The sequence below is a fragment of the Trachymyrmex septentrionalis genome, unplaced genomic scaffold (assembly GCF_001594115.1).
Source record: "Trachymyrmex septentrionalis isolate Tsep2-gDNA-1 unplaced genomic scaffold, Tsep1.0 scaffold131, whole genome shotgun sequence".
NCBI lineage: Eukaryota > Metazoa > Arthropoda > Insecta > Hymenoptera > Formicidae > Trachymyrmex > Trachymyrmex septentrionalis.
Genome location: NW_017304450.1, coordinates 1,058,236 through 1,072,966, shown reverse-complemented (window position 1 = coordinate 1,072,966; position 14,731 = coordinate 1,058,236). Strand labels below are relative to the sequence as shown.

At 32.7% G+C, this 14,731-nt stretch overlaps 2 protein-coding genes across 6 annotated transcripts in view; both read left to right on the top strand.

The window, feature by feature from the left end:
* LOC108757050 (peroxidase) overlaps positions 1 to 12,599 on the top strand; it is a 28,266-nt gene extending 15,667 nt beyond the window's left edge. Inside the window, exons 8-17 of one of the 3 annotated variants that reach the window (XM_018501335.1) lie at positions 305 to 450; positions 2,625 to 2,866; positions 3,186 to 3,318; positions 3,709 to 3,836; positions 3,911 to 4,020; positions 4,691 to 4,783; positions 4,939 to 5,108; positions 5,241 to 5,349; positions 5,661 to 5,757; positions 9,672 to 12,599. In XM_018501335.1, the coding sequence (XP_018356837.1) occupies positions 305 to 450; positions 2,625 to 2,866; positions 3,186 to 3,318; positions 3,709 to 3,836; positions 3,911 to 4,020; positions 4,691 to 4,783; positions 4,939 to 5,108; positions 5,241 to 5,349; positions 5,661 to 5,757; positions 9,672 to 12,599 (4,156 nt within the window). Of the gene's footprint in view, positions 1 to 304; positions 451 to 2,624; positions 2,867 to 3,185; positions 3,319 to 3,708; positions 3,837 to 3,910; positions 4,021 to 4,690; positions 4,784 to 4,938; positions 5,109 to 5,240; positions 5,350 to 5,660; positions 5,758 to 5,824; positions 6,795 to 8,026; positions 8,491 to 9,671 lie in introns of those variants that run through there. The other 2 variants (XM_018501337.1, XM_018501338.1) reach the window with 2 other exon arrangements.
* Positions 12,600 to 13,438: 839 nt separating this feature from the next.
* The window catches only part of LOC108757000 (eclosion hormone), a 2,641-nt gene continuing 1,348 nt past the window's right edge, over positions 13,439 to 14,731 (top strand). The window contains exon 1 of one of the 3 annotated variants that reach the window (XM_018501224.1): positions 13,439 to 13,483. The gene's annotated coding sequence lies outside the window, so the exon portion shown is untranslated. Of the gene's footprint in view, positions 13,490 to 13,917; positions 13,982 to 14,731 lie in introns of those variants that run through there. The other 2 variants (XM_018501225.1, XM_018501226.1) reach the window with 2 other exon arrangements.

Genomic DNA, 14,731 nt, shown 5'->3' with positions numbered 1-14,731 from the left:
ACTTTGAGCTAAAAAATACGCGATAACTTTTTACTCAACCTAATATTTCTCTATCTCATTTTCTCTCAAAAATATTTTAATATTTCAAATAATTTGAAAATATTAGACTATCAAACTGATTTTCGTAAAATCTCAAATCGTCTAATCATATGCGATATAGAAACATATCTAATCATATGATATAGAAACACGATATAAAAGTATTAAAGGGAAAGTAAAAGATAATGACGGATTAATTACATTAATATTATCATTTGCACATAGCTTTTAAGATTCCTATATATCTTCTTATTTCACTTTTTAGAAAACTCCGAACAGGCTATGGCGGATTACTACGAATGAATCCAGTCTTTGCAGAGTATGGCCTTAAAGATCTATTGCCGCTAAAGTTGGATATACCGGATGAAGGATGTACTCGACCAAACCGATCGATGTATTGCTTCGAAGCTGGTAATTTACATTTATAAATATTTTTCGTTATATTTATAATTAATTTTAATATTAAGATTAACTTAAAAAAAATGCTGTTTTAACATCGCGACTTAAATAATGGCGCCAGACTTACTTAATGTAAAATATTAAAATATTTGAAAATTAGACGTTTAAAACGTCAAACGTAAAAAATCAGAATAATTGATAATAGAAACTTAATATTTTATCAAAATTAATTTACGATTTGAATCGTTAAAATGTTTTATTGTAAAAAATTATTTATCTCGTGCTTGCTCCAAAAGTCGAAAATTGTTAGAACGTATGACAAACAAAATATTTAGTCGGTTTAAAATATTCTTTGTAATATTCTACGGTATTTTCCAGTATTTTTTACATATCACGCATTATTTCATAGTTATGTCCTTGCGTGTATATAATGTATTATGGATTGCAGTCGTGACAAATCAATCGCTTCGCTCTAAAAGAGATTGACTTTCGTAAAGTGGTAAATATAGCTTAAAAACGCAATGTAAGGCGCGAGCTATTAGCACGATTATATCTATTTGAATTTACAATAAGCGTACGATACACGAATCAGCCTAAGTCGAATGTAACCGCACTAATGTAACTATTCTAATTTCTGGCGATTTTTCTGCGTCTCATGGTATAAGAACAATGGAGCGGTAAGTCACGCTCGTTACTGCCTTCTCGTGGCGCCGTTTACTAAGCGCCTCTCGCTCTCTCTCTCTCTCTCTCTCTGAGAGAGAGAGATAGCCATGATCGATTGCCCCGATCGATTTTGCCTAGCACCTACGTTTCATATACTCGCCCGGGAGTCATTTTCCCACGTCAATTCGTCGATCATCCGCGAAACCTTTCAGTGATATGCACAGTGAATCTGGTCGGCAATTTCACGAGACAAAACAATTCGATCGTGGTGATAATTGTATGCACTTATCGCGCACACCGATTCCATAAATCATGTGGAATACCTGGACCCGGAGCTACGGCGTGTTAAACCGTAAATCTCCCACACGTCAATCGTGGGAGCATTCAGCAGCAACATCACCCATACTCTGTACTTATGTTAATCGCATGTTACGGAAAAATCAATTGCTGCCCAAGATCTGCTGTCATTATTTAAGTTTTTAAAAATTTCGGATGGTATAATAATCAACTTAATGCTCGCTTTTGCTATTACGGGGTAAGCACCGTATCACATAATTATCAGCACACCAATCGATACAGGTGAGAAAGAGAATGGCTGCGACGCAAGGACGTCGACTTTTATTAAGTCATAGAAATATTTAGAAAAAAAAATCGCACGTGCTGCAATAATTATTATTTTCCATTCGTCTAGACAAAGGTTTATGTAATAACAAGATAACAACTTTTTATGCAACCAATAAGATAACAATTTTTCATCTCGGTTTAGTTTCGTACACTGACTCATTAAATTAAATTATGTTAATCACTCACACGAGATAAATGAGATAAACATTTCTTGTTTCTACTGTTATTAATACAAGAACTCGATGATACGCTTCGATAGCAAAGGAATTATACTCTGGGAAATTTTATCATATTTAGTCATCTTCATTTAAATCATTTAAATTAATTAAAATTACTTGGTACAATAGCTAATAAATTATTAAATTAGTATAAGCTACAGTACGTTTAATGAAAATTACAATTTATACGTTCTTTGTGTGAAATGGATTGTTATAATGCATTATGCAACAGGACTTTAGAAAACTATAACAAATTAAATCGAGGCCAATACAAGCCTATAAATGTAAATATTCATGCGATAAAGCGATTACATTCTTTATAAACTTTCAATATTTTCCAATTGAATTCTCTATGTACTTCTAATATTTTGAACATCAAGATACATTACAAAGATTATTTTTTTTGTGTTTAAATTTTGGTTATTTAACAATAAAAGCCTTTATCTGACTTATATTGATGCATCGTAATCTTCGTTTTGCGTTACATGATTCAATGAATTATCATGTATTGAGTCTATATGTACTTTAATAAATCTCTTAAGCTGATTAAAGCATCTTGGAAACTATAGAATTATTCGATTCTTTTTATGTAAGCACATCGCGTCTGCCATTCTCAATTTCAAAAATTAATCATCCTTTTAAAATCTCGGAAATGTATTGTATCAATTCTGTTACTTATAGGTGAGATTCGTGTAAACGAACAGTTGGTACTTACCTGTATGCACACTTTAATGGCGCGAGAGCATAACCGGATTGCTAAAGCATTGGCCGTCATAAATCCGCACTGGGACGATGAGATTCTCTTTCAGGAAGCTAGGCGCATCGTCATCGCGGAAATCCAACACGTCACTTATAACGAGTTCCTCCCCATATTACTCGGCAAAGATGTCATGGAGAAATTCGGACTTCTCCTCGAGAAGGAAGTAAGTTGAACTGACGACACTGAAACAAATTGAAACAAAATTTATGACATATTTATGCACAAATTACAAAGACATAATTTGTTATAAACAAAAATAATTTTAAAACATCGTTAATAAATATTATAAAAATTGTTAATAAAGTAATTCATTTTTTAAATGCAAAAATAACAATATTTAATAATTATGAATGTATATACATTATTATAATAATTAAGATTTAACGATATACATTTTTCGTTTATTTTTTGCCGTTCGTTGAACAGCTTTTGACAGTAATAACAGTAATAACCGCATTGATTAAGATATCAATTTTCCATAGAAATACTGGGATGGATACGATTCGAGCATAAATCCAGGCGTAATAGACGCTTTCGCTGCTGCTGCCTTTAGATTCGGTCACTCGCTATTGCCTACGGCTGTAGAACGATGGAGTAAAGCTCATAAATTTATTGGTAAGGCGACAATATATAATTCCATAGCAAGATTATATTGCACTAACAAGCCATATTAGAAATCGTTTCTGTTGATTATATATATTCTTTAATAATTTTTTTTTAATCTTTTTTTTAATCTTACAGGCTAAATAGGAACTGCTCTTCTAAACAGATAAATTTTAAATTCGTAATATGTATATAAATAATAAAATTTCATCAATTACTTTAAATAAATTCTGAAATTTATTTTAAAACTTGCTTATTAAAATATTTAATATTAGGGATAATAAAGTGGCTCTCTCTCTCTCTCTCTCTCTCTCTCTCTCTCTCTCATCAATTTTTCGTTAGAATATTTAATTTTTCTTTCCTTTAAATATGATTTCAAATTATTTATGTTTATCTTTATAGCTTCAAAGAGACTCTCAGATTTGATAAGACGTCCGTATGACTTGTACCGGGCTGGTGTATTCGATGAATATTTAATGGGCTTGATGAACCAAGTCGCTCAAGCTATGGACGATTCTATAACGCAAGAAGTAAAACAATGATTAACATAAACAAATTATACATTATACAAATTATGCCATACTATACGGTTTATTCTTTACAGGTGACAAATCATCTCTTCAAAAAAGTTGGAGCAAAATTCGGACTGGATTTGGTATCCTTTAACATGCAACGCGGCCGCGAGTTTGGTATTCCAAGTTATATGGAGTTCAGGTGAATTATTGTTAAGCCGTACTTGTATTAATAAACTTATTTGATTAACTGTAGTTAAGAGCGATATCTGTATACCACAATAACAATCTTCTGTATAGTCAGCGTACACTAAGCATAAATAAATAGAACGAAAGACTGAACAGAAGTAAAGTTGAATGATAATAAAATTACGGAAAAGTCATCGAGAAAACTAATTTTCTGTCACAAATTAGAAAGTTCAAATACATTACCAAAAATAAATTTTCAGTAATATATCGCATTGTTGATAGAAAAGTGGTAAAAGTATAAAATGATTTTTGAGATAAAGAAAATCGAATCTACAGATTACTATATTACTATGAAAAATAATGCATTTATCAACAAATTGCTCATATGAAAAAGTGTTACAAATCTGATAAAGAATAAAATTTACAAAACCCTATATTAGGAATTATAGTGTTTAAATTTTGAGAACTCATGACACAGTTTTAAAGAGAATACATTATAATAGAAAATTAGTATAACAGTAGAAAGAAAAAAGAAATTATACATTATTCACGAATCTAACTAAAACGTTCCAATTCAGAAAGAATTGTTTAAATACTCTATTAAAAAGTTATCAATTTTTAACTGTATGACTTTTCTATCAACACAGCGATATGTATATAATTTTGCGATTTTATAATTTTAGGAAGTACTGCGGCCTTCCTGATGCCAACACTTTCGATGAATTGTTCGGTTCCATGCCAAACGAAACTGTCAGACGATATAGTACTATTTTTGAGTGAGTATTACACGTCTGTAAAATCCGGAACCTTCGGAGTATCGAAAGATCGGTCGATCAAGTTTAACATCTCATTATTCAGTCAGCGGACCGATCGATGCTAAAAATAGCGTATTCGGAAATAACGGCTTCATCTCGGCCATGCTCCTTTTCAGACATCCTGCGGACGTCGATTTATGGTCGGGCGGCGTATCCGAAAGACCACTTCCGGGTAGCATGCTTGGGCCAACCTTCGCTTGCCTAATTGCCACACAGTTCAGTCATTCGCGTCGTGGTGACAGATTCTGGTACGAGTTGCCGAACCAGCCATCGTCCTTCACTCTCGGTAAGACCCTTTCAAATTCTTTTCCCGGTGGGAGTCGCGTGAGCCAAGGACTCGCGACATTCAGTCGATATGTGCATATATAATCGAAGTGCAGTACCTTCTAAAATTGCATTTTTACTTTTATTTTCCTAGAACAACTGAACGAAATTCGAAAGGCGAAGCTCGCCAGATTGATCTGCGACAATACTGATCTTATTGATACGGTACAAATCTATCCGATGGTCCTTCCTGATCACGAAATGTAAGTTGGTTTATAATAATAAATAATGATTTATTGAATCAAATATTTAAAAATAAAAAAAACATGATATATATCATAACTTTATATATATTCCATTTATACTGTAAAGAAATGGAGTCTATAAAAATATTTGCTATTACTATTAATATATTTTGTATCTTCATTTATTTCATTTATTTTATCTATTATATTGACTAATTAATTTTGTTTCTACTTTGCTTCAATTTTTATTTGATCTTAAAAAATTTTTAGAGAAATTTTTTTAAAATGACTATAATATATAATATATACTGTCCTTAATTTTATAACAGAAATCCTCGAGTCCCATGTCGTAGTGGTATTATACCCGGCATCGATTTGTCAAAATGGGCTGAATTTCCGGCGACGAGTCACGCCGCCGAGCAATACGTGAGTAATCTAGCAGACCCATACGGGCAATTGGGGAAATAAAGGAAGACCTGTTTCACCAATCTAGATATAAACAGAGTGCCCTTAGACGAACACCACCACGTAACAACCGAGCCACGAGTCAAGAAGCCCAACCCTTAGGCACTATAACACAAGATCATCCCGTAGGCACGCACGTGTTGAAATAGAACAAACAATTAGACGCGATAAGTCATGCTTAAGTAGAATAAATTGATTATATCACATAGTGCGATAAAGTACAGAGTTGGCCAGTCAATCATACTTGAGTCGCTGTTTAAAGTGATTCATAATAATTGATTCATGAATTACAATCTCAAACTTTTTTTAATAATAACTCGTAAATATGTTGATGTGATCATACCACGATAGTAAACTTTAACTTTTTAATACCGATAGATTAAAAATAACGTAATATCGATCTGGACCCTTGGCAAAGTTACAGGACACCTTTAGCTTCCACAGTAATCCTTATCAACAAAATGTACATACAACTTTTTTTTAGTAAAAATGCATCGTGCGTTATACTTCACTTTCATACAAAAGACAACAAGAATTTTACACGTAACATACTCACTATTCGAAATATAGAATGTTATTTATATATCGAGTTTCAATTTTGACGTTGATCTTTTTTGTTTGTACGAAAGTTGTTTGTGACTGTGTAACATCAAACCTTCAATGCTGCATATGAGCACAAACCTTTAGATAATATATATAGTATATATAAAGTATAAGAGATCAATCAGAATCTTTCCAGCTATATATGAAATAAAGGTTTTGATTGAATAATTATCTTATACTACGTGCACTATGCGTTATGTAACCCCGCAAACACAATAGAGTAATAAGTCTTAAACCTTAAGAAATTGATCAATCACAGTCGAATGTGAGAAGAATAATCAACTACGATTGGTCAATTCCTTAAGGCTTAAGACTTACTACTCTATTGTGTTTGCGAGGTAAATGTTTGTGCTCCAACCTTACATTTTAGATTTGTAATTGTATTTTCTCTCACGTATGAGCTTCAAAATTTTTTATTTTATTTTACTTTTTTTTTACTTAATATACGTGTAACAATTAATATTGCCAGAGTCTGCAAACTGCACTTCAAAATTTCATTCACAAATATCTAAATGTTTATTATAAAATTTTGTCGTAATTTATATATGTTACCTTAAGTCACGTATAATTTGCATTGCATTTAGTATTTTATTATTTAAACTTTCATTGATACAGCAACAATTTTTTTATAATACATTTAAAATAATTTCTTCTATCGCTATTTTATTTTTTGTAACACATTACTTTCGATCAAACATTACAATACTACAACTATGATATACTCTTTGTACATAGTAAACTTCAATCAAATTGAATCATTCCTTGCATGTAACCGTCTATCGTCATCTTTCAGCATCGCGGTCTTCTATAATGACTATAACACTTAGCAGTGCTTAATATCTAGTCTTTTCAATATATATATTTTTCATGGAGTATCTCTTTATTTCTCGATCGAAATATATTTAAAAAAAAATGATCTACTTTATATTCTATGCCCTTTAAAGTACATTAACGATATTGTTGAACATAAAAACTTTTCTTATCTACTTAATGCGAAGCGCGATCATTTGACTATGTACTCGATTACAGTTGCAAATGGTGTATTTCGATCTGTAAGTTAAAATTTCTATAATCTTATCCAGAATACTGTTCGCTATACACAAAATTATGTAAGTGCCATCTTTTTAAATATAACATTTCAAACAATAAAATTTTTTATTATCGTTCTGTTTTATACATTTCGCGTATTCTTTCATGCGATTTACCCATTAAAAATAAACTCAATATTATACTCACAATCAGTCATCATTCATATAGAAATGCAAATTACGATGTAGGCATAGAAGCATTCGGCCTTTTTCTTTATAATTTTATACTTTCAAATATTCCTTTAAATATTCCTTTTCTATGCTAGATTGTAGCACAATTTTTAATATGGAATTAAACGATATTTGAAAGTCAATTTTGTTCATATCCCTTTCTCTTCTACATCATTTTGCATTCCTAGTCTACATTCGCCCCACAATATCTAGTACCAATTACAGGTAAAGTATCGTGTGCTCGGACATACACTCAGAATTAGACGATTGCGTTTATTGCGTGATCGTACATTATCGTTCTAACTCCACATTTCCCCGCCGACTGCCATGCACCACATCAGTTCCTACAATTACCTATTGTACTATAGCGATGGGTGGAGGAGCGTCCGGTGCACTACGACAGCCAGCAAGCTTATCGAATCTTCTATGAGAATATTAACGGCATTGCTTCATATCTGGGCTTCACGAGAAAGTAAGCGAGTGCACCGCAAGGGACAAAGGCGCCTGATCGTAAAGTATCTGCCGCCATGCGCTGTGCTTTGAGGCACTGTCTAAGGTACATCACGAACGTGGGTATGAGTCGATCGACGTCTACTTGTACAGCGAGATGTAAAATGATATACGTGCGTCCATGTTCTATACGAATCTTTCTTAATGCTTGAGTGAGTTTGATAATAATAATTTAGATATCTCTGTCTACAATAAAATGATTATTATATAGAGTACTCGTTTACAATACAGAATACTCTTTTATAAAGTGTAATATGAAAATTGAAGTAACGTTTCGCGGAATATCTATCTCGGCAACAATGACCTTTACAGAAATGCAATATTAAGCAACTTAATATATTGAAAGCAAATAATTAATTGTTTATTTTAAGTATTGATACTGTTGTTCAGTGCTTTTATTGTAGTATTCCAAATAAATAATTAATTACTGTCTTTCAGTAATTGGCCAGTATTAAATTGGCCAGTATTAGATTTCAGGAAACTGAGTTTATATTGATGATCAAACATTATTTTTCTATTATTGCAGATTACACTTAGTAGTAACTTTAACGTATGTGATTTATATACTGCGTATGAAAGTTTCTTAAGAATGAAAGTTTTTTTTTTTTACGCGTTAATGCAATGTTATTAAGTATGAGAGCACATGTACATTTGCTTAATCAAAGTGGAATAAAATCTAATATTTATTAGTCAAGAGTACTGACAATTCCACGACAGTGGAATTACATATAAATATTAATGAAAAATATGATATATTTTTGTACGATGATTGATTATTGTTTCAAGCATTGTTATTGTAATAAGCAAAATGTAAATATTCATACATAGTGGCTCAGAAATTTGTACGGAGTTTGATACCTTTTATACTCCCTATTTGTTAAATAAATTTACAATCAAAACATATTTTCTGCGCTACTATGATGACAGTTACCATTTATATTGTACTTTTTGTACATAATTACAAATAAAAGTCAATTTCATAAGAATGCCATTTGATAAGTCTTTATTTATATGTATTACTCTTAATCCACCTAGCAGAAATTACATGTGAGTTGATAGAGAAGCTCATAACGTATCATAGAGTATTGCACAATTAACGATCTGTTGAAATTAGTTTCTTTATAATCTGTAAAATATGTATGTAATGGCACAATTTACACGATAGTATACATATAATGCACGGGCACATTTAATGTCTAAGATATGAAACCCCACATAATATAATATAATCATTTATTTCTCACCGTTTTCACAAAATATAAATGTAAGTACATCTTTCTATTAAGTATCTCCCTAAATACATTTTTAATATGATATTTTTGCTAATTATTTTATATAATAATACGATTATTGTGTACAGAATAATTATATTATTATGATGCTAGAATATTTGCTTTTTATAACATTATTAAAATTATATTATTTTAAGCAACATTTGATCAGAAATTCAATGTAATGTTGTGATTTTATTTATTTATAATAATGTTAATTGATTATTTCCAGGATACCATAATGAAATCTACGCAAGCTGCACCTGAGATTAAACCCACATTACAGCATGCATATATCAACAAATTCAATCGTAAATTAAAATCCATGGGAAAAAATACAGCAATCAGTTCAGAAAAGAAGTCGAGCAAACCTTGGTGGATATATCCGTCTGTTGGATGGAAAAAATACACTCAACGCTTAAAAATGCCTCAAAAATTACTTCAGCAGCAAGAAGAATTTCTAAATAAACAAATTATGTCACCAACATTCCATCTCATGAATAATCAAAATAAAAATGTAGATTTATCTGATCCTGATATGGAAATCATCAAGATTACAACAGTTGTCGAAGCCATTCGACAGAAACGACAAAATAGTGCGCAAATATTAAAAGCAGCAAAAAGTATTCAGAAAATAATTGGTAATAAACGTTCAAAACGTTCATCTTACAAATCGGGAAATAATTCGCAGGATGTTCAACGGGAAAAAACTATCATTTCAAATAAAAAATCTCGTCATCCAAATCCCAATCGAAAACAACCAAAAAGAACTCTTTCAACGAAAAAACCGCTACGAAACAAAAATGCAACTGATCTTAAAACAGCGAATAATGTAGCGATACCAAGTACTCTGTTTTACAAACGTATTTGGGAATATATTAACGGTACCCGTCCTCATACTGATATTATCAGTGGTTACAATTCCTTAGAAAATAATTCAGACAATTCAACATGCACTGATAAAGACCGAATTACAGGCTCGCAATCACAGGAAGATAAGTCACAAGTAACGAGTACCAATATTAAACCGGAACGCGATTTTTATAAACGCATCTGGGATCTAATCAACGCAACTCAATCAATCAGGAACGAAAAGACTCGTTCTAAACGAAATGCGAGTATTCCGGAAAGTAGTGCGGCTTCAACTCCGTGCATCCAAGAAGAAACGGTGAATTATAAAGAAGATAAGCAGGGCGTACAAGCGACGAACGATAAAACACTCAATATCACGGATATAAATTTGCCAGAAATATCTGATTCTGGTCCTTACATATCGGGCTTTTGGAACATTGCAAATAAAATCCAATGGCAACCTAACCAGATTCCGGTTGTGGAAGCAAAATTAAATAATAATCCGATTTTATCATCACTTATAACCAGCGCTTCTGAAGTGGACGATTTGAATAAATTTTCCGATAAAGTTGAAAGTGTTGATTATTCGTCTTTAGATAATTCGACGGAATACACCAATGAAATGCGTAATTCGTCACAGGAAATTATTTCCGAACCAGGTTCGCCATATTCTTCTGAAGAGAGTTTCACTACATCATCATTCTTGCCAACCGAGAGTGCTGTCGAAAAACCCTTGCAAGAAAAGAATCAAGTGGAACGCAGAGAAAATTTGACAGGCACAATTCCGAATTATGATCCTTCAAATATACCTTATGTGGAAGTACCAGATTATTCCGATCAACAGGAGAAGAGTTTAGATAAAAATAATCAAAGTATAACTCCAGTGAGATACAACGAATATGATGATAGCGATTATGATTACATTCCTAAACAGCTCCACGACGCTGATGATTTCTCTTCAAAATCCCCAAGTGCTAAGATTAAGGTAGTACAGACTGAAAGTGACGGGCCGGAAACCTTATTGAACGCAAATAACTCGCGTCCAAGTTGCACGGAAAGTAAAGATTCTGCCGAATGCGTTGACAATTACGATGTCGAAGACACCAAGTTACACAATAATACCGAGGATGTTACCGGCGACATTCACCATTCTGCAGAAGAGGAAAATGAAAATTTAGATTTCGATTTTGATGAATATAAAAAACCGATCAATTGGGACGAGTTCCTTAAAAACGATCCTATATTAGAAAGCATACGAGCTATCTTCAGTAAGAAATACGATTATAAGGAAAATCCTGATCACACCGAAACGTCTGAAGAGGTCGAAACGGATCCAAAAGAACAATCGTATAATTATTTCACGAAGAACGATGATTTCCATGATGACACTTTTAATGATAGAGACAAGACAAAAGAGGAAACTGATTCTTACGAGAAAAAAGAAGCAAAAGAAAGTGAGATAGTCGATAAGAATTATTATCCTTATGATAACAAAGAATTGTTTAAGCATATTTTCGGAAAGGATAAAGAATCGGACAGCGATAAAGAATTGGATAGTAATAAAGAATCGGACAGCGATAAAGAATCGGACAGCGATAAAGAATCGGACAACGATAAAGAATCGGAATATAATTATAAAGAAAATTTCGATCGCACCAAGAACTCTAAAGAAATCGAATATACTACAGATCCAGAAGAACATAAGGAAGATTCTGATCGTACTGAGGAATTTGAAGAGACGACGCATGCCACGGATCCAAACGAACAATCACAAGATTCTTTCGTGAAGAACGAAGATCATCACGATAATCACAGAATTGCTTCCGACGATACAGATGAAGTAAACAGTAAAGAAGAAGACACTGACTCCTATGCTAAGAAAGAAGAGAAACAGAGCGAAGAAATTGATGAAGATCCTCACCCTGACTATGACAAAGATTTCTTTAAGAATATTTTCGAACGAGACAACGATAAAGAATCATCTGATACAGTTGACACGGAAAAAGAATTCTTGTCTCGTTACTTTACAAAGGATGTTTTACACCAATTGCAAGATAACTCGACAGCCGAAGAAGACAGACAAAAGGAGGAATCGAGAAACAGAGAAGATATTCATAAAACGTTGTCAAAAATTTTAGAAAAGAAGGATCGTTTCTCGAGATTAGATGAAAATCTCAACAAAATGATTGAAAAAGGTGAAGCAATACCGATTAAATATAACAACTTTTGGAGTTTGGAATACGAATCGCCTCGTAAAAGAAACAAAGATAATGAACAAGAAACAGAAGATTCAAAAGAAGAAGCTTAAGACATTAATTTTTAAGCTAAAACTTTAAATAATAATTAACAAGATGTCTAATATTTTTGGCCAAGGCTGTATATAAATTATATTAAATCATGTTAAATTTATATTCTTGTTATTACATGTTTGTCGTTAAAATATAATAAACAATTAATTATAATAGTGCTACTATAATTAAAGTAATTGTTACATGACAGTAACAATCTAATTTGCTATTACCTATAATATTATATATTATTGTGATGCATTATGAAAAATAAGTAATACATTCTGTAATGATGTTTTCAATGTTGTGTTTTAATGAATTTAAATAAATTAAAAATATATAAATAAGTAACATAATAATATAAAAATGCAACAATATTTTAAGTATACCTAAAAAAATATAAAGGTATACAGTATTTATTCAAATAAAACTACAACAACAAAAAATTAATGTAAAAAATAATTCAAAAAGGTAAAATAAAAAGATAAAATAAGAAAATTAGTTTATAGTACATACGATACCTTCTAAAGAAATTCTATAGCATATGTCACAAAATTTTATATTAGAATCACGATGGATCATATAAGTTATAAATCAAAATGTATGTAAAGCAATACAAAGTATATCACATTTAACAGTATTTTTAAATGCAAAGGTTAATAGTAACATACAGAAACATGCGCGTTTCTTCTATAAAAACGCATAAGACATTACAGTTGAGTGCAGGAAATTAAAGAGATCAAATTAAAGGAAGATAAGCAGCGGGGGTTTCCCTAGCGCGAGGGTTGAATCCGGCATTTGCGGATATATAAGACCGGCGAAGACCATTCAGTGTCATTCGTTGGTTTTATATATCCGCAACAATTCCAACAGCTTTACCTTCTCAAGCTGCCGTACCGATCAGGTAAAGGTCTGAAAATCATATTTCTTAAGTATCGTTTATTTTTAAAAATTTATCTCTTCTTTTTCGCACGGGTGATAAGAAAATGCTTTTTGCCAAAATCTATCAATCCGTTTTTCACATGCTAAAGAGATCCACCGCGTCGTCGGTCGATTGATTGCTCCAATCAGTCAATATTATTGTTCGTGTAACGTATGTTAACGATATCAAACGCTGTCCATGCGATCCTTGGTCTTGAATCCTCAAGTGCTTCCTGGTAAGAAAGAGGGGGAGATAGAAAGAGAGGAGAGAGAGAGAGAGAGAGGGGGGGGAGGGAGGCTGACATCACGGAAAGCCAAGATACCTTCCATCCATATTTATTATGTTTATGCGTTCACAATGTGGCCGTTAAGGCGAACGCGGAAGCGCGATGAAGAGATTCCGGTTATAAATGACCGTATATATTAAAAAGTGGCGACGACACGCTGCTCTCTCGAGGCACGAGGCATGAAGAAACAACTGGTGAGGAACCTTCGGTGGCGTCACGACGACGTATCGCAGCAGACAGCACGTCTGCACGTTGTTTCCGTGTGATTAAAGGAATAATTGCGCCATAACATTGTCTGATCAACGCACCAGGATTTTCGCATGCCGACGACACGCGGCCTCACGAGAATCTCACGGTCTCTAGTAAAACATATCGCACATATCGCGTATAATATTAACACGCGTGCTTAATGGGTCTTTTTATTTTTTTATCAGCTAAGAAAAAAAAGAACGAGAGAGAGAGAGAGAGAGATTATTAACACCCGAGTTATCCCTGAAAGTTTATCGAGTTCGACTACGGTCATCTCCCTCTCTGTCCTTCCTTCCGAGTGAACACTAATTGCAAACTGGAAATGCAAAACGGCGTATGAATGGTGAAGAGAACGTTTTTCGCATCTTTGGATACACTCTTCGAAATATTTTTCCTAGTAAAGTAAATGCAAATGGGCAACGGATAGAAAACTCCCCAACTTCTACTCTCGTTCTTCCACCTTTCATCGAAGTCTCGTTCCTTGATCGATGAGTTATTTTTCCTTTGATCTTTACAAGCCTTAATCAAATTACAGCATTTCAAAAAGAACGAAATGAAGATAAGATAGATACTTTATTGTTTCCCTATAAAGCAAAGAAGAAGAGATAATGTTAAGTATTAGTGAGAGAGAGAGAGAGAGAGAGAGAGAGAGAGAGAGAGAGAGAGAGAGGGAGAGAAAGTAATAGATTAGCATT